At 47.2% G+C, this 22,888-nt stretch overlaps 1 protein-coding gene across 1 annotated transcript in view; it reads left to right on the forward strand.

Annotated features, from left to right (window-relative positions):
* The window catches only part of LOC149434758 (uncharacterized), a 32,367-nt gene extending 14,344 nt beyond the window's left edge, over positions 1-18,023 (forward strand). The window contains exon 2 of the mRNA XM_089663440.1: positions 12,354-18,023. Within this exon, the coding sequence (XP_089519566.1) occupies positions 12,647-13,789 (1,143 nt within the window). The 5' untranslated portion in view covers positions 12,354-12,646 and the 3' untranslated portion in view covers positions 13,790-18,023. The remainder of the gene's footprint in view (positions 1-12,353) is intronic.
* Positions 18,024-22,888: the final 4,865 nt, after the last annotated feature.

A 22,888-nucleotide genomic window follows, 5' to 3' on the forward strand; every position in this document is an offset into this window, starting at 1 on the left:
ATTAATACAAATTTTTAGCTGGGGTGCCCAAACTTTCCATCCCCACTGTGTATGTATGTATATATATATATATATATATATATATATATATATATATATATATATATTCCTGTTTCCTCTGCATATTACAGTGTCATGCCACCACTTATGTATGGGGCACTATTAAACTGCATCTGCCCAGGTCCATCCGTACCTTACCGAAATTTAGAGTGGTCTGGTGCTTCCGAACTTTGCAAAATATTTCCAAGCTGCACATCTTGCTCAACTCCCTAAATATCACGCAGTAAAAGTGACCCTCTCCCATGGGTCGCTATAGAGTCAGTAGATTGTGACCACTTATCGGTTGTCAATTTACTTGTTCAAACATTTTATTGGGTTATAAGGGTATCGACATACAGCAGGAAGCAATAATCGTTTACAGTACACGAGGAAGATGAGAACATATGGCCCAAGGCCTTATAGTAAGAATATGATTATTGAAAGCTTAATAAAACAATCAGTGTAAAGAGAGGGGGGAGGAAGAAAGAGGAGAGAGAGAGAGAGAAAAAAAATGGGGGGGGGGAGGAGGTAGGTAAGGTGTGAGACTTCCAGGGCAGGGAGGAGGGTGCGGGAACGGACCAGTGCTCCTGAGCAACTTCCAAGGGGGAAGGTATTAGTGAAGAAGCAGTGATTCATCGAAACCATGAGGGAGGAAGTGATCGACCCAGGGAGACCAGATAGACAAATTTGGGGACTGTATCTGTGATGGTAGCTTCCACCTTGGCATGTATCATAGCCTGTGTCTCCTAATTCCGGACCACCAATATGGTAAGAGAATGAGTTTTCCAAGATTTCGCTATATTTTGCTTGGCAGAGGTTGTGACCTGCAGAAGGTGCTTTAATCGGTGTTTAGGAATTGAGGGGGGTCGTAAATTGAGTAAGGCGATGTCCAGAGTTGGCGCTAGCGGTTTTTTGAGAAGGGTAGATAGCATGTGGAAGATACCAATCCAGAAGGTATGGGCTACTCGGCAGGACCACCAAGTGTGAAGGTAAGTGCCCCTCATCGCACAGCCTCGAAAACAGTCTGAGGAATACCCCGGAGTATATTTAGCAATCCTAGCCGGAAATCAGGTACCACTGGGAGAGGACCTTGTAATTTGTCTCAACTGCTACTACATTCTGTGAGGAGGATTTAGTAGCTTGCCATATGCAGTCCCAATCCTCCTGGGCTCAGCTGGAGGCCAAGATCCCTCTCTCACTTGGAGACATATGAAGGGCCAGGGGAGGACTCAGATATCGAGAGTAGGGTGTAGAAGATAGAGATAAGCCCACGTCTGTGCGGATAATTCTTGCAGGCACTTTCAAAGGAGGTCAGAGACCTAACGGAACATGAAGTAGCGGAGAGGGGGGAATAGAAGTATTTTAGTTGAAGGTAACAGAAGATTTCTGAAGCTTGAAGGGAGTGAGATTCTCGAAGAGATGGGAAGGCTTTGACACCAGAGTTAGTCAAAAAGTGATGGGCTCTAAGGAGGTTAGCTGAAGACCAAAGTGCAAAAGAGCGTGTAGAGAGCCAGGTAGGGGGGGAATGCCAGGTTGCGAAGGTGAGAGAGAAGAGAGTTGTGGGGGGATTGAAGGGGATATCGGGATTTGAGTATACCCCAAAGTGCTACAAAGTGGGAGGAGACTGGGTTCTGGATTGTGCGATGGTCAGAAGGACAGAGCCAGAGTATGTTAGCTAGGGAGAGGGGGTCCAAGATCACCCATTGCGGAATCTCATGGGATGTATGATACTTTAGAAGTTGCACTAAGTGGGCTGCTAGGTAATATTTTGCAAAATCCGGGAGACCCAGAGCTCCCTTTTAACTTTGGCATGTGGATGGTAGTAAGGGGGACTCGAGGATGAACAGGACCCCAGATATATGCGTGGGCCCGGCGCTGGAGCACTCGGAGATAATGAGTCGGGACAGGTATGGGGAGAACCCTGAAATGATAGAGGATTTTAGGTAAGATGGACATTTTCACTACTGCAATTCTACCCAACCACGCCAATGGAAGAGATGACCAATTGCGCATTAGACTAGCAAGGTGGGCGAGCATTGGCAGGTAGTTAGCAGAGTATAGATCAGATAGGGAGGCCATCAGTTTAATGCCTAGGTATGGGATAGCGTGGTGGTGACACGAAAAGGGGAGAACTTGTTGTAGATGGAGAGTCTCTTGAGGGGAGAGAGAAATATTCAGGACTGTAGATTTTTGGGTGTTGACTTGGAGACCCAAGATGGTGCCGAAGTTGTGTAGAAGCCGAAGTAGAGGCAGGGTGGAGGTAAGTGGCGAGGTCAAAAAAAGAAGTACATCGTCTGCAAAAAGGCAAAGTTTATGATGAGACCCTCCTACCTCCAAGCCTCAGATATCAGGGTTGACTCTGAGCAGAAGGGCGAGGGGTTCAACGACTAAGGCAAAAAGAATTGGGGAGAGTGGGCCTCCCTGGCGGGTACCACGGGCTATTGTTAATGGGGCTGATGAATGTCCCAAGTAGCGAACCTGAGCTGAGGGATTACGCTAGCCCCAACGCCATAGAATAAAATGAAGAAAGGACCAGGAGACAGTGTCAAAGGCTTTTCTAATGTCTAGAGACAAAAAGCAAGTAGGGCTATTACGGCACGACAAGGTGGGAAAGAAGGGCCGCGCAACGTATATTATCTTGCCTAGAGAGGATAAAGCTAGTCTGATCGTTATGGATTAAGGAGCCTATAATTGGGTTCAAGCGGGTAGAGAGGATTTTAGCAAGGTGCTTGACGTCAATATTTAGAAGGGAGATCGGTCTATAGTTAGGCCAGGCTGAGTTGTCGGAATGGGGTTTTGGTATCATTGTGATAATGGCCGAGACTGTGTCTGAATTAAAAGAATGGCCTGAGAGGATGGCGTTGAAAGCTTTTGTAAGGATGGGGGAGAGTATGTGAGCGAACTTCTTATAGTAGGAAGCAGAGAAGCCATCTGGGCCGGGGCGCTTTCTAGGTTTAAGGTCTTTGATAGCGGACAAAGTTTCAGTTTGTGTAATCAGCTTCTCTAAAGCTTCCAGATGTTGGGCAGATAGAGTAGGAAAGGAAAGGTGGGCGAGAAGATTCTCAGCATGGGATTGGTCTAAGGACTCCGTACCCAGAGTACAGAGTACGTACCCGGGCTGGGTTACTGGTGTAAACGCCGCGGGTGAGTTTGAGGCGAATAGGCTTGGCGATGTGATCTAATCTTCGGAGAGAGAGCTAGGAAGGTGTCAGATTTTTTCGCTTTAGTGTAGTATTTGTGGTGAGATCAGCGAAGGGAAAGCTCAGTCTGGTCAGTCAGAAAGAGGTCAAGTTCCAAACGCGCTTGCTCCAATGCCTTGCGATGGGGAGGGGAAGGGTTGGTCTGAAACAGTAAATGGGACTGGTTGTAAGCCGCCTCAAGGTGGAGGCGAGTGTGCTGTCTCTCTTTACAGAGGAAGGACGACTTACTGATACAGAACCCTCAAGGACAGGTTTATTTGCTTCCCACAGCAAGAAAGGGGAGATATCTGGGGTGGAGTTCAACTCCAGGTATTCTTTAAGGTGGTTTTCGAGGTCGAGGCTATGTGTAGAATGAGAGAGTAGGTTGTCATTAATTACCCAGGAACTATCTGAAGCTAGGGGGGGCCAAGGATGAAAGAGACATGAGGACTGCACAATGATCGGACCATGGAAAAGGGAGAATATCAGAGGTAAGGAGTCTAGAGGAGGAGCCGACTGTCGTGAGTATATGGTCAATGTGAGAAAATGATTTGTGGGGGTGGGAATAGAAGGTGTATCTATGCTTTACTGGGTGGAGTTCTCTCCAAGAGTCTACTAAGGAGTGGAGATTGAGAAGTTGTTGGAAGGAGTATGAAGTGGCAGGAGGAGGGGCGGTTGGGGAGATTTGTCTAGAAAGGGATAGCTAGTGAGATTGGAGTCTCCGTAAATTAGCAAGGTGCCATGTTTGTGGTGGTCAATAATTGTCAGCAAGTGGGATAGGAATGGAAGAGGACCCTGATTGGGAGCATAATATGGGACGATTGTGACTGGAGTATCAAGGAGTGATCCCAATAGAATGCGGTAGCGGCCTTCTGGGTCTCCAAATTGGGCTTGGAGCAGAAAAGGGACTGTGTGATGAAATGCAATGAGGACTCCCCTACGCTTGGTGGTCGCGGAGGCAGTGAAAACTTGCGGGTAGAGGGGACCGAAAAATTTGGGCGTAGAAGTACCAGAAATAAATAGGTGAGGGTAAAAAGGGTATTAAGAGGACGGTCCTGGGAAGTGGGGGAAGAAGAAAGGGAGGTAGGAAAAGGAGGGACGTCACACCGGGGAAGGAAAAAAAAAGGGAGAACCAGGAACAGTAGATGGAAGGAACAAAAAGCAACCGAAAACAACTGTCTGGCCCCCGGGACTAAAATAATACGAACAGTCCGGGGGGCCAGGAACAGCCTGAGCGGTACAAAAAAACTGTACCACATGGGCCGAAGTAGAGTGCGTAGTGGCAAGCACAGGGGAGAAACCACACAGGTGAGAATAAAAACAAACCAGTGGACATCAATCATGAAAAAAACTGGTGTCCAGTGCTCCCATGATAGCCAAGAGGAGGTCTGGAGACTCGATCGAACCAAAGGAGAAGACACCAGGTGAAAAAAAGTGGTGCAAGGAAAAGATAAAACAAATGTGATTAGCCTCGAGACCGCCAGTCAGCTAGGAGGGGCTAACATGGTATGGGTAACTATGGGTTGAAGGACAAAATGACCTTAGCAACAACAATTACAAAATTAAAGGCACAGGCTCAAGGGTGGGCTCCAACAGGGGGAGGTGGGTTGGACCGGGAGACCAACTGAGTAAAGAGGTATTAGAAGGAGAGAGGGCCTGGTGGGCTGAACAGCAGGAAGGTGGTCGTAGAGGTGGCCCCCATGAGGAGGAGGGAGGGACCTCATACAGAATACACAGAGGAGGTAGGGGTCCATGTGGAATGTAGAGAGGAAGGCCGATGTGATCAAGTCCCGAAAGTCAACAATGAGCCAGGCGAGGCTGGAGAAGGATGTAGGCGACTGGAATGGGGTTCAGTCCATGGAATCCTGCGGGGCAGGTGCCGGAGAGATGTAACATCCGCGTTTGTGGATATTAGGTGGACCCGTTGCTGAAGCGGAGTGGTGGGCTTTCTGGGGCGAGCAGGAAGCAGACCTTCTGCGTGATCCCTCAGGGGTGTCCGCAAGAGTTGGAGGTGACGGAGGGCATCCAGTAGTTCCTCGGTAGATCTACAAATATAATCGCGGGATTGGTGGGAGAATCGAACAGCAAATGGAAAGTTCCAACAATACGTAATTCCATGTTGATGAAGGATTTGCAGGTGGGGTTTCATAGCCCGGCGTCTGGCAATGGTGGCGGGGCATAGATCATGGAATAGTTGGTAGGTATGTCCCTGGAAGGTTAGGGTGCCTGCATTTCGAGCCACTTGAACGATGTTTTCCTTGGTGCGGAAATAATGGAATTTAGCTATGATGTCGTGGGGAGGGCTGTTCGGTCTGCATGGGGCCAAAGCTCAGTGCACCCTATCTAGTTCTAAGCGTTCAATCGGGATAGCAGGAGAGAGTTCTTAGAGTAGGGCAGTAGTCGTGGAGAGGACGTCGGTGATGGTTTAAGGAAGTCCGCGGATGCGAATGTTTCAGCAGCGGGCCCTGTTTTCGAAATCCTCAAGGCGGGAGTAGAGCGTTAGGTTTTCATCATGCAATGCCTCAAGTTCATCTGAGTATGTGTGAACAGCTGCGTCCAGGTTGTCCACCCTGTGTTCTAGCTTAGATGCGCGGACCACTAGATCACGTATTTCTTTAGATAGTTTGTCTGTGATATGTTCGGAGGTCTGCTTTAGGGTTTGGTGCAGCATTTTCTCAAATTGTTTAAGAAAGTCATAAGGTACAGGATTAATGGGGTCAGCAGTAGGTGTAGCGTTAGGTGTCCCCTGGTCAGTGTCATTGTCAGACTCCATGATGCTATGGTCTGGATCAGGCTGCAGAGCTGAGAAGGAGGAACTTTGTGGAACTGAAGCTGGTGGCCGTTTTGGAGGAGGCACGGACCAAGGGCTTCCTTTATGGGCCGCGCCTGCGGCTGATGTTTTGCGGCTCCCCGGACCATTGTGGCCAGTTCCCGGGGTGCCGCTTATGGTGCGGAGGCGGTAGCGAGGATGGGGCGAGCTGGGAGTGGTGGCGAAGAGGCTGTTTCTCCCGCTGTGGTGCGGAGCCTCAGGGGGACATGTGTTCGCCAGAGATCCCATGCATGCACACTCCATCAGTTGTCAATTTGCTATGGCTACACTCCAGAGACCATCGCTCACTCCAAAACCCAATTACTAAACACTACCTGTCTATCTGGGACAGTCTAGAGTTCTGATACACCTTACAGTCACCCCATAACCCACTCATGGCATACCTCCTCAATCCAGGCTTTTATCCGGCATGGATGCCTCCATCTTCTTTTCATGCTTGTCCTAGAGCTAGTCTAGTTCAAACTTACAATTTCACAGCACCAGACTCCTTTATACCCTTCCAAACCCTATGTGACGCCCATAAATATCTAGACCTGAAAGTTTTAGATATCTTCAGATCAATCACTTTTGTTCCTCCTACTTACACACCAACCCCCTCCCTCCCAGAAATGACAAGGTTTGAACACATATGTAAATGTGACCCCCATGTCACAGGTTTGATTTCCACCTTATATACACAGCTACCAGCTCCACCACCTTACACTTCATACCATATACATCCAAGTGGGAATGGGATTTAAATCTACATTTGGAAATCCTCCTCCCAAAATATATCAGCCATGGAGACTAACCACAAAACTCTCATGCTCTGGTAAAAAAGAAAAAAAATCACACAGGCGGTGCAAACACCTAGCGCATTATCCAAGCTTTATTTAAAAAAAAACAATTGGCAACAATCGAAACGTGGACTCAACATCCGATTTCGCCATAAGCGAACCGCGCCCATAATGACGAACCCAGAAAACCGCCACGTCAAACGACGTGTAAGACACCGAACATGACTGTGGATCGATAGCGTCATTCACCGACCCCCCCCCCCTTTCGGGAAAGACAGGTGATGAATTAACCGAAACAAATTCGGCACCTTCTTGGACACCACCCCCAAGGGGGAAACTACCAGATCCGAAAACGGGGCGCAAGAAAACGGGCCGCCCATACGTCCCAACCCCACTTCTTTTTGCAACTTTGCCAAAACAACCTCTGCATGCTGCAAGGCCGACCGTAAGTTCCAAGCTAAGGGGGGGAACCAAAGTCAAAGTGCACGGGATGCGGAAACCCTCCGAAAACCCTGCCAACACCAGCACAGCGGCTGCCCGATCAGGATATCTATTTAGGAAAGGCTGCATCCTTTCCACCCTCACCGGTGTCGTCCCTCTTACCCGCATGCTCTCCGGAAGGGTCTCTACCCCGCTTGAAACAGCGCGACAACGGATGGGAGCCGCCGCAACCGGAACACTCATGCTTAAAACGGCAGGACCCTCCGAAACGACAAGCGCCTTCCTGGAACTGCCAACAGAAGCCCCTACGCTTTGAGGCCGATTGTCCGGGGGAGAATGAACCACCGCCCCCCCCTGAAAAAACGGACCAGGAGGCCTCGCTGGAGTCATGAGGTGCATCCAAAGGCCAATGTCCTTATGGTCCCAATGCAACGAAGGGCAAACCGCCCGCCGCTGCCAAAACTGCTCATCGTACCGGAGCCATGCAGTCCCACCGTAAACCCTGTGAACCTCGCTAATGGCGTCAAGGTAACAAAAGAGCGCCGAGCAATGCTCAGGAGCCTTCTCCCCAATAACACTGGCCATGATCGCAAACGCCTGCATCCAATTCGCAAAAGTACGCGGGATAACTTGAAAATGCCGCTTCTCCGCTTCCTCCCGCCTGCCCTCGTCAACACGCAACCCCTCTAAAGGAAAACGCTCCAACGGCAAGAGCGTGAAGATCTCCACATACTCCCCTCTCCAAATCCTCTCCCGAACCTCCAACGGTAAGTGCGCACCTAAAGGGCCCTCGAAGCACACGTACACCTCGCACTTGGCCGAGTCCGCCAAGCCGACCGCTCCGGACACCCCCGCATCCCCATCCAAAGCCGTGGAACCCAGAGCCCCGGTTTCCGCCGCAACCACCCCTGGCCCAGAACCGGAGGGAGGAGAAACCCCCGAGCTCTGCACGCCCCCCCCTTCCTGCACTTGCACCCGGAACCCTTCCCCACCAGCCGGCGGGAGCCACGCCGAAGCAGGCCCAGGGCCCCCACTACCGCCCCGCTCAAGTCGCCGCAACAAGTCCCACAGACCGGAAATCAAATTGCAGAGCCCCCCCCGAGACCCGACTCGGGAACGCCTACATCCCGCACCGCCGAGGCCCCGCCCCCCAACAGGTCCCGTAGCGCAGAAGAAAAGGAAACAGGTAACTAACCAGGCTGCCCAGGAGACGTCCCATCAGCTGCGCGACCCTTGTCCAGCAATGCTGAGCGGCCAGCTGTCGCCCCCGCATTGGGTTCCGACAGCTCGCCCTCTGATCTCTCGTCCTCCCCTCGATGGCTGCATGGCCTCCCAGTCCCATACGGGTCTATACGGGTCCTTGAGTGCTGTGCCGCTGCTGACTCTGCCTCCCAGCACCAGCCACGCCCATCGACGTCTCGGGGCTCTGTCCAGACACGCTCCCTGCAGCACTCCCCTTCTGCCTGTGTCTCTTCGGAGCCGCCGCTCCATGCTTCCCAGGGGGCCCGCCGGCTGCAGCAGGGACAGCCCGGCAGCCGCAGCGCTGCGTCTCCCTCGTTGGGCTCCCTCCCTGACAGGCACCTTGTCAGTGGAGGAGCCGGTGACATCCTGTCTCCTCAGCCGCGCGGGCGCTCCCTCCGGTGATAAACTCGGGTCCTGCGACAAGCCCGGGTCCTGTGACAAGCCCGGGTCCTGCAGGAAGGCAGAGACCCGGCTCTGCAGCCATTCTATCTATTCTAGCCATTCTACCGCCTCACACAGCTGGGCCACCAATCCATCCATGACAGCCCCACTGTCCGCACCAAGACCCCCAGGGAAAAGGCCCTAACAATATGCTGGTGTAGGGAGGGTGGGAGGGAATCTCACTCACCAACGTCCAGCTCCGAATGATGCCCCCCCCCACCAGGACACCCCACCCTAAGGTGCGGCAGAGCGCCACCATAGTAACATTGTACTACTTTGGGGAAGTGATCAGTATTTTTTTTTTTTTTTTACACAATTTGCTTATAGCAAAGAATTACTTTCCTACAAGCAAGCATTTACCTGAATGACATCGATTCATTCAGGGTTTTTTTTTTGTGCTTAGCTGTGATTTGGCCACAGCTAATCACATGACATGTGCATGTGATTAGCGTGCACCCGGAATGCTGCAGCGTTTTTGCGGCCGCCAAACGGCCATTGGCCGGGCGGCTAATGGTTAATAACAAGCCCCAAGAAGTATACCTTATGGTGTGTCTCCAAGCTATGGATGGAAGGAAAGGGATCACCCCACCGGCAAGTGAGAAGAGGGGAGCATGAGTCAGAGCGATTCCAGTGTCAGCCAATACAAGTAAAGGGATGGATGCAGTGTGACCAAGCCCTAGTGGGCGGGGTGAAATGCATCAGAGGGCGTGGCTAGAATGGCAGCTGAGGCCATTCCTCAACACTGGACTGGGGTCAGTTGACCAGTGTCCATTCCTTTACTTGCATAAGGCCCAAGAAGTGACACACTGGCAATTCAAACTACTCCTGTAGGTCACCACCACGGCTCAGCAAACCATAGCGAAGGCCTGGAAATCCCCCCACCTCAATACCACTGAAACTAAGAATAGTGTCACTCGAGCCACGATACATGTCAAAGTAGAAGCCGTCCTATTAGACAGAGTGCATAAAAATGAACAACTATGGCAACCATGGGTTGACCATTTCCTACCCTCAAACTCCGATGAAACCTTACTCTCTTTGTAGTCCTGAGTCCATTAGGTAACCCACTACTCAGTTGCTACTCTATACAGGCACACACCCTCCCCCCTGGGGACCTCCTCTCCTCCCCCCTTATCTGTACCCCTTTCTTCACTACTCTTGCTCTTATCTCTCCATTGCTCTCTTCCTTTTCACCTTTCCTCTCATTAGCTCTTTATCCCTTATGGGGTTTTCCCAATTGGGGGAACCTACACTATCAGTTTGAATTTTCAGTGAGGCGGACAGGTCACCCACTCGTCTGCCCCTGGTATCTGCATACAGGTTGAAGTACTAAATCTATACTCCCACTGTGAGAGTACCAGAAATGATATTATAGAGTATATAACATGTTTCAGTCTCTACATTCACTCCCCCCTTGATACTATAGCACTGTTATCTCTTGCTGAAGTTAAAGCAGAGCTCCACCCAAAAGGGGAAGTCCTGCTTTAAGGACCCCACTCTCCAATAAGAACTGGCACCTTTTGGGGTGGTGGAGTACCTGAAGTTGACAAGTACTCGTTCCCACTTCTGCTGCAATCACCTAGGTCAGGGGTGGGCAAACTGCGGCTCTCCAGCTGTTGTGGAACTACATTTCCCATGAGGCATTGCAAATACCAGAAGTTACAAGCATGACTCCTATGACTTGCAGAGGCATGATGGAACTTGTAGTCCTGCAACAGCTGGAGAGCCGCAGTTATCCTACCCCTGACCTAGGTGATCAGTTGTCCTCCCCCCTCCCTCCCTGTAGTATTCTGGGACAGGACCATTCACAAAGCACAGAGATACTCGCTCATGAAGCCGCAAGCTGTCACAGCTGGGTGCCCACACTGAAGATGCCGGCACTGGAAACACAGGGCGGCCAGTGAAACGGGCTGCGGGGAGGACACCACGAGATCGAGGGACAGGTAAGTGTCCATTTTTTAAAAGTCATCAGCTACTCCACAATTCTCCCATGTGGACACCTCGTAAGTGGTTCTCCAGTATAGACTCCCAGTTTGGGGAACTCATTTAGAAGAAGCCGTCAGCTAGAATCAAACTCACTACTCTACAGTATGGTGAAGACCAAGGAGGCCTAGCAATACCAAATGTTAGACTTTATATTATATCTGCCCAACTTCAACATCTTACCAGGTGGGACTTAGTAGACACATTAGATCCCATCCATCGGTTGCTACTTCCATCAGATACAGATTTCACATCACTCTCACACTTGTTAATGGGCTTCAGATGACACCAGTGGGAAAGGCATGATCTCTCATCTATTTATTCCAGTCTTTTGACTCTTACTCAACTTGTAGAAGGAAATGGGAGACAGAGAAAATAAGAGCGAGTGGTGGGAGGTGATTGTGACCTCCATACCTCTCATCTCTCTCTCCTCTTCACAGAAACTCAGTCATTTCTTTTGCATAGAGCTTTCAGGACTCCAGCTCAATTGTTCAGCTAGGACAGGAGGGACTTCCCCTTATGACCCCAGTTGTATCGGTAATGTCGGGGATTTGATACACATGTTCTGGAGATGTCAAAAATTATTCAAAAAGTGGAACGATATGACTAGCATACATTGGTATTCAATATTCCTCGGGTGTGCCTCTTGGTGTCAATAGAGGAGGAATTATTTACACCTCCTCCTATTACAAGTCATATAGCAATAGTGAGGCTGCTTGACCACAAAAAATATCCCGATCTTGGCTATCATCTCAAACTCCCAGCAGACAACAGTGGATTGAGCAGGTGAACTCCACATTAACATGTGAAAAACGAACTTACCAACATTGTAATGTCCCCAGGAGATGTATGTCTGGCAGAACTGGCTGGAAACTCCTTGCTCTCTCCTAGTTAGTTCTTCATAGGCTTTTAAAATCTTAGCTGTTTTAGCCCCATAGAAGGAGAACGGCCAGTTGTATCCTACTGAATGGTGACTACATTGGAGACTGATACTTGGGGTATGATCCTGGAGACACAGGCCTCATTGATTGGTGTCAGCTATCTATGTATGTACTGGGGGGAGTTACTTGCCGTGTACAGCTGAATTGTTCTAGGCTGTTTCTTCTTTTCTCTGTTCATTTGTTTATAAAAGGTAAAAGTGACACCATAGACAAAGCAAGTTATTGTTCTGTATGATCTGTAACAGTGCCACAACTGCCTATACGTGAGAATGTATGACTCCATTGTCTGGGCTGAATGTCGGGAATACTGTGCGCACTTATAAACTTTATTAATAAAATCTATTTGATTAAAAAAATACTGTAGATAATGCTGTACATATTCTTTCTATTCATAAGATATATTTAGTAATGAACATTAAAAATAGAAAGCAACTTTATGTAGCCCTTTATATAGAATTCTATTTGTTTTCTTTCTCTACAGGCAGATTGATGAATCTAGTTTTCGGTCATGTTGGTCTTCATGAGTCACAGGGAAAACAAGACATGTGAGTGTCTTAATTGACTGAAAGTCTTTACTGCAGTTCACTGGAGGATTCACACGGGATACAAGTCATATCTGTATTCTAAAAGTCATGGTTTGGACCCTCTTCCACATTGATCCAGCAGGAGAAAAGTAATTTCAGTGTTCTGGAAGTGACAATGGCTTTACAATAAAGTCCAACCCAAGTATACATAAGAGGAGTCATTTCATACTACTTGTTTGGAGATTTTACAATGGAGAGAAAATATATCACACACCAGAAGGTTCACAATGGAGGGAAGTCATATCATTGTTCTGAATGTTATAATGCTTTTACAGTGAAGTTAAATCTTATCACACACCAGATTGTTCACACTGAAGAGAAGTCATATCAGTGTTCTGAATGTGATAAAGCTTTTACACGGAAGTCACATCTTATCACACACCAGAGGAGTCACACTGGAGAGAAGCCATATCAGTGTTCTGAATGTGATAAAGCTTTTACTGTGAAATCAAATCTTATCAGACACCAGAGTCGTCACGCTGGAGAGAAGCCATATCAGTGTTCTGATTGTGATAAAGTTTTTACTGTGAAATCAAGTCTTATCACACACCAGATTGTTCACACTGGAGAGAAGCCATATCATTGTTCTGAATGTGATAAAGCTTTTACTCAGAAGTCAGATCTTATCCCACACCAGATGATTCACACTGGAGAGAAGCCATATCAGTGTTCTGAATGTGATAAAGCTTTTACTCAGAAGTCAGATCTTATCCGACACCAGAGGAGTCACACTGGAGAGAAGTCATATCAGTGTTCTGAATGTGATAAAGCTTTTACTCAGAAGTCAGATCTTATCCCACACCAGATGATTCACACTGGAGAGAAGCCATATCAGTGTTCTGAATGTGATAAAGCTTTTACACGGAAGTCAGATCTTATCCGACACCAGAGGATTCACACTGGAGCGAAGTCATATCAGTGTTCTGAATGTGATAAAGCTTTTACTCAGAAGTCAGATCTTATCAGACACCAGATGATTCACACTGGAGAGAAGTCTTATCAGTGTTCTGAATGTCATAAAGCTTTTACTGTGAAGTCAAATCTTATCACACACCAGATGATTCACACTGGAGAGAAGTCATATCAGTGTTCTCAATGTGATAAAGCTTTTTCTCTGAAGTCAAATCTTCTCACACACCAGAGGATTCACACTGGAGAGAAGCCATATCAGTGTTCTGAATGTGATAAAGCTTTTACTCAGAAGTCAAGTCTTATCAGACACCAGAGGAGTCACAGTGGAGAGAAGCCATTTTATTGCTCTCAATATGACAAAACTTTTACAGTTAATGCCGGTCTAATCTATCACCGGAGGATTCACAAATTTCTGCATTGATTACGTACCAGAGACTAGGATGGGGTCTATTGTCATCTTACCAAGTCTCTGAAGCCTCAGTGGGAAAGTCCATTCCAGGTTCTTCTGACTATTGATACATGATCAGCCAGGCTTGAGGTCTCCAGCTAAGCCCACCTTGTCCACTCCTCCCATTACATGTTCCATCTCCTCTCCCATTATCAATGCCTCCCTTCCACATTTCATCTCTCATTAATATTATTATTATACAGGATTTATAGTGCCAACAGTTTGCTCAGCGCTTTACAATATAACGGGAGACAATACAGTTCAATACAAGAGGGATAGGAGGGCCCTGTATTCTCAGAGCTTACAATCCAGGAGGGAGGGGCTAGTGGTACAAAAGGTAGTAACTGTAGGGGATGGACTGGTAGGAAGAGTAGAATATTCCATTATTAGCTGAGGGCAGGATAGGCTTCCCTAAACGGAGAGGTTTTCACAGTTCGCCTAAAAGTGAGCAGAGCAGGCAATATTATTATTATTATACAGTATTTAGAAAGCGCCAATAGTTCTCTCAGCGCTGTAATAGTCTTATAAATTGGGGTAGAGAGTTCCAGAGGATGGGGGAAGCTCTGGAGACAAGCATGGGAAGAGACAAGGGAGCTAGAGAGCAGGAGGTCATGCGAGGAGCGGAGAGGACAGTTTGGGTGATATTTTGGAGACAAGATTGGTGATGTAATTTGAGGCAGAGTTATAAATGGCTTTATATGTTATTAATGTTTTGAATTTTATCCGTTGGGCAATAGGAAGCCAGTGGAGGGATTGGCAGAGGGGGGTGGAGGCCATTGGAGGGATTGGCAGAGAGGGGTGGAGGCCATTGGAGGGATTGGCAGAGAGGGGTGGCTGATACAGAACGGTTAGTAAGGTGGATGAGTCTGGCAGCAGCATTCATGATAGACTGAAGAGGGGATAGCCTGCAATGAGGTCGGCCAATGAGGAGGGAGTTACAATAGTCAAGACGAGATATAACAAGGGATTGAATAAATTGCTTAGAACGGCCGTATCTTGGAGATGTTGTGAAGGTGAAGTCTACAAGATTTGGACAGTGGATTAGGGGCTGAAAGGACAGATGGGAGTCTAGGATTACACCTAGTACCCTGGCATGAGGGGAGGGACTGATGATTATGTTATTGATCTTGATGGATAAGTCAGGGAAGAGGGCACAGGCTGGAGGGAATACTAAGAGCTCAGTTTTGCTAAGATTGAGTTTGAGGAAGTGGAGTGACATCCATGCCGATTTGTCGCTTAGTAGGTTAGTAATGCCAGAGGAGACTGAAGGGGTGAGGTGAGGAGTAGAAAGATTTGTGTGTCATCAGCATAGAGATGGTACTTAAAACCATGGGAGTAGGGGGAGGAGGTGTAGATGTAGAAGAGTAGGGGTCCAAGGACGGAACCTTGAGGGACCCCTACGGAAATAGAGAGTGGAGAGGAGGAGGCAGAGGTGTAGATAACGCTGAACGAGCTCTGTGATAGGTAGGAGGAGAACTAGGAGAGAGCAGAGTCTTGGAGGCCAACTGAGTGGAGTTTTTTGAGGAGGAGGGGATGGTCAACCGTATCAAAAGCTGCAGAGAGGTCAAGTAGTAAGAGTATGGAGTAGTGGCCATTGGTTGGGATGAGTACGGAGTAGTGGCCATTGGTTGGGAGGAGTATGGAGTAGTGACCATTGGTTGGGATGAGTACGGAATAGTGGCCATTGGTTGGGATGAGTACGGAGTAGTGGCCATTGGTTGAGATGAGTACGGAGTAGTGGCCATTGGTTGGGATGAGTACGGAGTAGTGGCCATTGGTTTTAGCAGTTAGTAGATCATTAGTGAGGTTTAGTAGGATAGTTTCAGTGGAGTGTAGTGAGCGAAAGCCAGATTTTAAAGGGTGAAGAAGGTTGTTGTCGGTGAGTTAGGAGCTCAGGCGATTGTAGACTAAGCGTTCTAAGAGTTTAAAGGTAAACAAGAGCAGGGAGATGGGTCTTAAGTTGTTCAGGTTGGTGGAGTCCAGGGAGGGTTTTTTAAGTATGGGAGTGATGTGCGCATGCTTTAGAGGGGAGTGGAAGGCACCAGTAGAGAGGGAAAGATTGAAGATGTGAGTGAGGGAGCATAGGATGGAAGAAGAGGGTGACTGTAGTAGTTGTGAGGGGACAGGATCCAGGGGGCAGGTAGTGAGACGGGCTTCTGAGAAACCTTAGTGACCTCTTCGGTAGTAGGAAGGTCAGAAGAGGAAAGTGTTGAGGGAGGTTTAGTATGAGGTATGCTAAGTGGGATGGATGTCTGTGCAGTGGAGATGTCCCTACGAATTGTGTCAATCTTGTTTTTGAAATGATTTGCAATCTCGTGAGCAGTGAGTGAGGTGGAGAAAGTTGAGAGTTAGAAGTAGAGAAGAGACGACAAGGACTGGATGACAAGCTATTGATGAGAGTGACAAAGTAGGCTTGTCTGGCAGCATGGAGGGAGGAATTGTATGTGAAGAAAGCAGATTTATATCGGGCGAATGCTTGCTGAGATTTGGTTTTACGCCACATTCGCTCCAGCACACGACTATGTCGTTTAAGATGTCTGGTGTTGTCAGTCTGCCAAGGTTGTAATGGGCGGGGCCTGATGCTTCGTGTTGTTAGAGGAACAAGTGAGTCTAATGTGGATGATATTTACTGTCCTGCTGTAAAAGGTGTAAATGATCGCCCGCATGTTTCCTGTAGTAGCAGGGACTACAAACTCATATCAGGAATAGTAGGATGGCTACCTACCCAAGGGGGTTACCTTTTTGGATGTGGGGGAAGCATTTCACATGGTTTCTTTCCATTAATGACACCGACAAGGGGAGTCTCACTTCACTAACAATAGGAGAGCCAATCACAGGCCAGTAACATTTCATGGTGTCTCAATGTATTGCAGAATGTTTAATCCCCATTGGTCCAATGGATTCCTAGTCCTCCCAGATACATTGCTTCTTGTGTGGAAGGAGCACCCTAAAATGGCTTCCCTTCAATTCCACCCATAGCTGTACTTTAAGTTATGTTGCCCCTTCCCCATATCTGTAAGGGAAAGCCTCAATTTCTCCCAATACTCCCCTGGCCTTCCAGTGAGAAGAAACATTTTCTCTGGAGATGAGATGTTTTATGCAGTGAACCCTTCATAGATGGGATGGGGAATCTAAGTAATCTAAGATAAGTAAGATGAACCGGTGTACTGGAGTCATGGATCAGATAACCAATGACACCATTGATGGTATAGCAGAGCTGACACCAGAAGTGGCTCCAATCACCTAAGGTGGTGTCACAAAACTGCATGGCGGCTGATTATCTCTCGGAAGATCATGGTGGAGTCTTCAAACTGGTGTCAGAGAGTGTTGTACATTTATATTAGATCATGAGGATCTCAGAAGGGGATATCTACACAAGGTAAAGGAGTTCCAACAGTCACCTGGGTGGGGGGAAGTGGGATCCATTTTCTTGGATGGGTTTAGTTGGAACTTTGTTGAGTAATATGGTGGCTTTGCTTCTTAGGCCATTAGTTGCTACTATAGATTTGGTGATAATTTTTTACATTGTTGCTGTTGTGTCTTTCGCTGCCAGTTGATTTTGCTTGTTTATGCACATGATTACATTCACATTGTTAGGCCAGAAGATTATTTAAAGCCCCCTAAATATTGTGTTTTATTTTCTGAAAGCAGAGACCCTGGAGAATAAAATGGTGGTGGTTACAATTTTTTGTCACACAATATTAGCGCAGCTGTCTTTGAAAAGGATATTTTCAGTAAAAAAACACTAACAATAATTCCAGTGCAGAAAAACACAATATATGACCCAATTTGATGAAAAATGAAAGATGAGGTTGGCATCAAGTATATAGATACCAAACATGTCAAGCTTTTAAAATGTCATGTGCTTGTGAAATGGTGACAAACTTCAGTACCAAATATTGTCCATAGGTGACGCTTTAAAAGCCTTTTACAGGTCATCAGTTTATATAGTGAACCATGAATGATGGCCCTCGAGTTATTCCTCTCCCTCTGGTGTGTGCAGAGATATGTACAACGTGTAGTGTGATTAATGGTTACATAAGTGGGCGGGGCTGTTATTAATGAGGGGCGTGTCATATGTTAATCAGTTTCTTAGCATTGATGATATGGTATAAATAGATCCTTGAAATGTAAATAATCTATCTCTTTCCTTCTGTTGTTAAAGTGTCACATATATATGATAAATAAAGTTGGATGATATTTTCTTTTTTTTTTTTCCATGAAGTTTATTAATAAACTCAGAGCATACAATAGGTCCAGGTAATACAAGGTATCAGTCGGAAATACAATAGGAGGTAATACACATACAGCAAACAAAAAGATACATAGCAATACATAGGCAAAGAATCAGACGTAAGTCATCCCAGGGAAAAGAAAACGGGAAGAATGAGGACATGCGAACACAGGAACATAAAGGCATATCTGGTCTCAAGCCCTTTTTCAGCATATTGGAATCACAGCACTGGCAGGTCGATGATATATAACCTCAGTTACCGAGCAGCAGAGAGCGGGGGCAGTGAGTCAAAGGTATGCATTGGAAATGTATACAGTGGGTGTGGAGGGGGGTGCAAGGGCTTGTAGGATATGGCCTTTTACTTTTGATGAAACTGAGGTAACCCACTACAGGTTGCCAGCACGTGGGTAAAGGGTTCGGGAAAGGAGATATGTAAAAGTAAAACATATGTGCAGCTGGATTGCAGGTAGGGAGTAGGGCTCCTATGCGTAGAGAAGTGTACCAAAATGGAAAGGGGAGAATGAAAGCTAAACTGAGTAGGAAAGCAGGAAATGGGGATTAAGAATTTAAGAATAAGCATGAAAAAGAAGGGAAGAGAGGGGAAGAAGAAAAAAAAAAAGTGGAGGGGAGGGAGATGGGGGGTTGGGGACGGGGAGGAGGTGTGGAGGAGTAGGAGGGTAGGTGAGTCACCTTTACGCAAGACTCCCAGGACATGAGAGATACGCACAACCCTGGCAGAGAAGCGAGCTGGGGACAGTTGCAGGCGTATCAGGGTGCCAAGCGTAGCTTGCTCCAAGCAGTACAGGACATCGAGACAAAGGACTTCAATCACAACCTTAAAAAAAACAGCCGATATATCGCAAGAAACACTACGGGGTATCAGAGAGGTTCAGAATCAATCAGCAAGGCCCATGAAAGAACGATATTCAGGGGTCATTTGGAAGTCAATCCAACAGGACCACGTATGAGAACATTTAGTAGGGTTATCCAGAGAAGAAGCAATCAGCTCTTCCATTTCAGCAATTCTGTTCAAACGTATGAACCAATCTCGCACTGTGGAGGGGTGAACAGACCCCCAGAGAACCGGTAAGCAGAGTTTGGCCGCATTAAGCATATGCATAGCCAGAGATTTGAAATATAGATGTTTGGGAAGCGGAGTGTGGTGGAGGAGGAGTTGGGCTGGAGAGAACTCAATATCAAGAGTAGACACCGAAGAAGTAATCCGATGTACCTCCTGCCAAAAGGGCTGAACCATAGGGCAGTCCCACCAGATATGAAGAAGAGATCCAACAGGAGCCCCACATCTCCAACAATTACTAGGTCTGGATGGATCAAAATGATGGATTCTAGAAGGTGTATTGTACCAACGTGTCGCCAACTTGTATCCGTTTTCTTGTGCCGAAACATTCAAGGAGCACTTATGAGAAAAGGGAAAGATTTGGTCCAAATCAGAGGAAGAAAAGTCAATGTTTAAGTCTCTTTTCCAAGCTTTGCAGGTGGGAAGTGAGTCAGAGGTTCTGTCACCAAGAAGAAGCAGATAGGTAAATGATACTAAATGCCTCCGTGGTTCAGCCTTTGAACAGAGTGACTCAAAGGAGGTGAGAGGGCGGACCCATTTATGGCGATATGCAGGAGACAGAAGAAAATGTCTGATTTGAAGATAGGCCCAAAAGGGAAAGGTGAGATCACCCATAGTACTTGCCAGGGAAGAACAAGACTTCAGCTGACCTTTGTGGAAAAAGTGGTGCGCCAATACTTGACTGTGTGGCCAATGTGCTGAATGAAAGGACTTATGCATACCGGGAGGGAAATCCGGATTGAGGCGAAGAGAAGTTAGTGGGTTGGGGGCATCGGAAATGGAGGCCGATTTACAGGCTAAGCGAAAGGTTTTAAGGGAAGGACCGATTATTGTATGTAGGAGGAGGTCTTGAGGAATGTGTTTGGTCAGAAGCCACGGGATCGATGCCAAGGGGGAAGTGGAACAAGAGTGTTCCAGCTGGACCCACGCTTTGGTGGTAAAGTGAATATTCCAATCAATTATCCTAGTAAGATGGCAGGCCCGATGGTAAAGTTGCAGGTCAGGTAGTCCAATCCCCCTTTGGATTTGGGGAGTACAAGTTGGGAGAAAGAAATACGTGGCCGTTTATGATTCCAGAGAAAAAGAGAGCACATTCTTCTGCATGAAACGAAAAAGGCGGGTGGTAAATGGATAGGTAAGGTTTGAAATAGATAGAGGAGGTGCAGGAGGATATTCTTAGTATAGCAGCCCTACCAAACCAGGAGAAGCATGGGCGATGCCACCTAGTTAGGTCTGCTCGGATGGCACCAAGGGTTGGAAGAAAGTTTTTGACATCAAGATCAGAGAGGTTACTCGTAAGCTGTATTCCCAGATAGGTAAGGGAGTCCCTTTCCCATTGAAACGGGAACTGTGACTGACAAAAGGAAACCAGGTCTGGAGGAAGAGTAATGTTTAAGTCATAGGATTTGGAATGATTAATTTTGAGGTTCGAGATATATTGAAAGAAGGAAAAATCCTTAAGTAGGTTGGGCAAGGGAATCCGGGGCTCCGTCAGAAACAAAAGAATGTCGTTTGCGTAGGCAGCAAGTTTGTATTCCTTGTTCGCCACGGAAATACCCCTGATATCTGGGTTTAAGCAGAGTTTGCATAACAATGGTTCTAGTGATATCACAAAAAGAAGCGGGGATAGGGGGCAACCTTGGCGCGTACCATTCCCAAGAGGGAACGGATGAGATAGATGCCAATTCACATGGAACTGAGGCGTTGGACCAGAATACAGTGCCATAATGAAATTGAGCATGGTGTCCCCTAAACCAATCGCCTGTAGGGATGCCTTTAAGTAATCCCAGGACACCCTATCAAAAGCCCTCTCGGCATCTAGGGAAAGAATAAATCCTGGACTGCGAGAATCGTGAAGTCGGTGGAGAAGGTTAAGAGCCTTGATGGTGTTATCCCTTGCTTCCCTTCCCGGGATGAAGCCCACTTGGTCAAGGTCAATCAGGGAGGGTAACAAGGGAAGGAGACGGTTGGCTAGGATCTTTGCGTAGATTTTGATGTCTATGTTCAAAAGAGAGATGGGCCTCTAATTGGTAACCAAAGTGACATCTTTACCTTCTTTTGGGGATGACAGTGATATGAGCTTCCAGGAGGCGATGATGTTGCGTGGAGGGTGAAGAGAAAGTGTTGAAGGCGGAGAGGAAGGGTCCACTCAAAATATCTAGAAACTCCTTGTAATATGCCACAGAAAGACCATCAGGGCCCGGGCTTTTACCAGGTTTCATTTGCTGGACGGCTCAGGAGAGTTCCTCCGCCGTGATATGATGTTCCAAATCCTGAATAGTATCATCAGGTACAGTGGAAGGACTATAGAGGCGAAGAAAGTCAGAGATTAGGGTGTCTCTAGGCGTATTGGCCTCAGAAGGGCGACGTTCTGGAGGGAGATCGTATAATGTTTTGTAGTATTGCTCAAAGTGAGATGCTACATCCGCATTTGAGGTGGCCAAAGAGCCATCCGAGCCCCTAATCTTGTGAACCTTTAAACTTGACTTTTTTGTCTGGAGGGATCTGGTTAAGAATCTCCCACTTTTGTTAGCAAAATCATAAAAAAGATTTTGCGACAAAATGAATCTGCGCTTAGCTGCCTTACCTAGTTCGTTTAAGAGCTGCGTGTGGGTGTTCGTAAGATCAGATAAAGTCAAGGCGGCCTGATTATTGTCTTGGAAATTCGCTTTAACGAATTTCTCCTTACCGTGAGTACTCGCAGTTGGATGCGCAGAAATCCCCCATAAAGCTGTGCGAATCTCGCTTACCACGACTGCAGCTAAACTACACGATTCCTGCCCATCCAAATACTTTTAGCTTCTGTTGAAATGTGGGGGTGGAGCTCCGTTACCCTAGAATGATCAAACGACACTCTCAGGATGGTGTTGCAACTCACATAAGGGCTGGTTTTAGACCCAGCTCTCTGTTTTATTAAAAATACACACATGCCCCCCCACATGAATAAAGTCAATTCCCTCCCACCAAACAATGCAATGGGGAGTGTCTATACACAGGATGTATATTCCAATTGGAGCATAGCCTTTCCTATTATCTATCACTGGTCCTCCCCCATGAGCCTTCTGAGGTCAGCAGACTTCCTCCCCTTCCCCCCCATGAGCCATCTGAGGTCATATTTCCTGTCCTACTAGCTTCTATTGGTATGTCCATTCTCTGCACAAGCACTCCCTAAAAATATCAGTCTGTACCTGGATGGGCCCGATACGATCTTTATTAAAACACATCCATCCGGATACAGTTCAGATTAGTAATGGGTTGTAAGATATGCATAAGCCTACACGTGGAGTTCACACCGCTTGCGCATTGCGTTATGAAGCCCATGTGGTACCATGCTGCTGATATGTGGATACAGGCCCGCGGTCTACTGCCAGCGACATTCGCATCGAATGCCGTGGTGGTATACACGCCGGTCTATAAGCGCAGATCTGCCATCTCATCCATTACCAAGCTGAGTACTGTAATACATACATTGTACATGCGCATGGCCCAATTGCAGCCTTCAGAGCTTTAATTAAGCCACACGAGAGACATATGAATAACACGAATATATGACACATTTAAAGTTCGACCAACAATACAAAATTTCCATGACATTCCCTCCTGTTTTATCATATTCTCCTCGTGTCCCTTCTTGATCTTCTTCAGCTTGATGGGTGTAGTCTCAAACTTCAAAGAGTTCCTGTAGTTGTCCCTGAGAATAAAGCTCCACGGGGTACCTGAAACAACAAGACCCGACACAGACTCGACGCAAACAGGCTTG

This window comes from Staurois parvus, unplaced genomic scaffold (assembly GCF_062004578.1).
Source record: "Staurois parvus isolate SC_StPar_1 unplaced genomic scaffold, SC_StPar_1.0 ptg001687l, whole genome shotgun sequence".
In the NCBI taxonomy this organism is placed as follows: domain Eukaryota; kingdom Metazoa; phylum Chordata; class Amphibia; order Anura; family Ranidae; genus Staurois; species Staurois parvus.